The 808-nt window shown below is 42.8% G+C and overlaps 1 protein-coding gene across 3 annotated transcripts in view; it reads left to right on the top strand.

Moving 5' to 3' along the window:
• The window catches only part of LOC119585260 (high-affinity choline transporter 1-like), a 75,683-nt gene that overhangs the window by 42,121 nt on the left and 32,754 nt on the right, over nt 1–808 (top strand). For 2 of the 3 annotated variants that reach the window (XM_037933933.1, XM_037933931.1), the window contains exon 1: nt 393–535. The exons of the other annotated variant lie outside the window; for it this stretch is intronic. In XM_037933933.1, the coding sequence (XP_037789861.1) occupies nt 406–535 (130 nt within the window). In that variant the 5' untranslated portion in view covers nt 393–405. Of the gene's footprint in view, nt 1–392; nt 536–808 lie in introns of those variants that run through there. 3 annotated transcript variants of the gene reach the window in all.

Genomic DNA, 808 nt, shown 5'->3' with positions numbered 1-808 from the left:
TTTCAATAACGTTTCTGTCGCCGTTTAAATGATGGCTTATTGGTTTGGCAGTAGGATTGCAGTTTAAGTTACTGAAGGATTGTGCTTTTAAAAAAATGGTGGCTTGACCACGTTCCGGAGATTGATTGATTCGATTTTGTTACTGAATTAAGGAAAGCATATGGGTCTGCTTTGAATTTAACCTTTTCGTCACCAATGTCAATCGATGATAGAAAAATACTTTTTCATTTTCTGTACATTTTTCAGGTAGACACGCTATCCTTTTATTATCATCATCACTTTCATATATACTTCACATTTCCCAATGGTAAGGGTGAGGCACCAAAAGAGACAACGAAAAAAAGAAAAACTCAACGGAAAGAAGCGCGGGGGAGAGGACTGGCCGGGTGTGAAGGGTATGCTTCAATGCCCTCGCTCAGTCGGCTCCGCCAGTTGTGCCCCGAACGCCAAGGTGTGAACAAACCTCAGCGGTTTTCTTCTGAGCGCGGATTCCTTCACTGGAAAGCCTGTTCTTCGTGTGTGTCTCCGGCAAAAGGTGATTCAATTCCTCTCGGTGATTCGTGAGTCGTTTGTTTCCAGTGAAGGCAAATGATTGGTTTCCTCTCAGTGTTTGGTGATTTATGATTCGTCTGTTTCATTAGAAGGCAGGTGATTGTCTCCTCTTGGTGTGTGTAGTGATTCGTCTGTTCACTGAAGGCAGGTGACCGGTTTCTTTTCATTGTTTTCATTGGCGATTCGTCCGTCTCCATTGAAGACAAAATCTAATGGTGATGAAGACTTGCTCGCAGTTTTGCGATATAATTCCATG

The sequence above is a fragment of the Penaeus monodon genome, chromosome 19 (genome assembly GCF_015228065.2).
Source record: "Penaeus monodon isolate SGIC_2016 chromosome 19, NSTDA_Pmon_1, whole genome shotgun sequence".
NCBI classification, from domain to species: Eukaryota; Metazoa; Arthropoda; class Malacostraca; order Decapoda; family Penaeidae; genus Penaeus; species Penaeus monodon.
The sequence above is the reverse complement of the archived record's forward strand: the minus strand, read 5'-3'. Positions and strand labels throughout refer to the sequence as shown.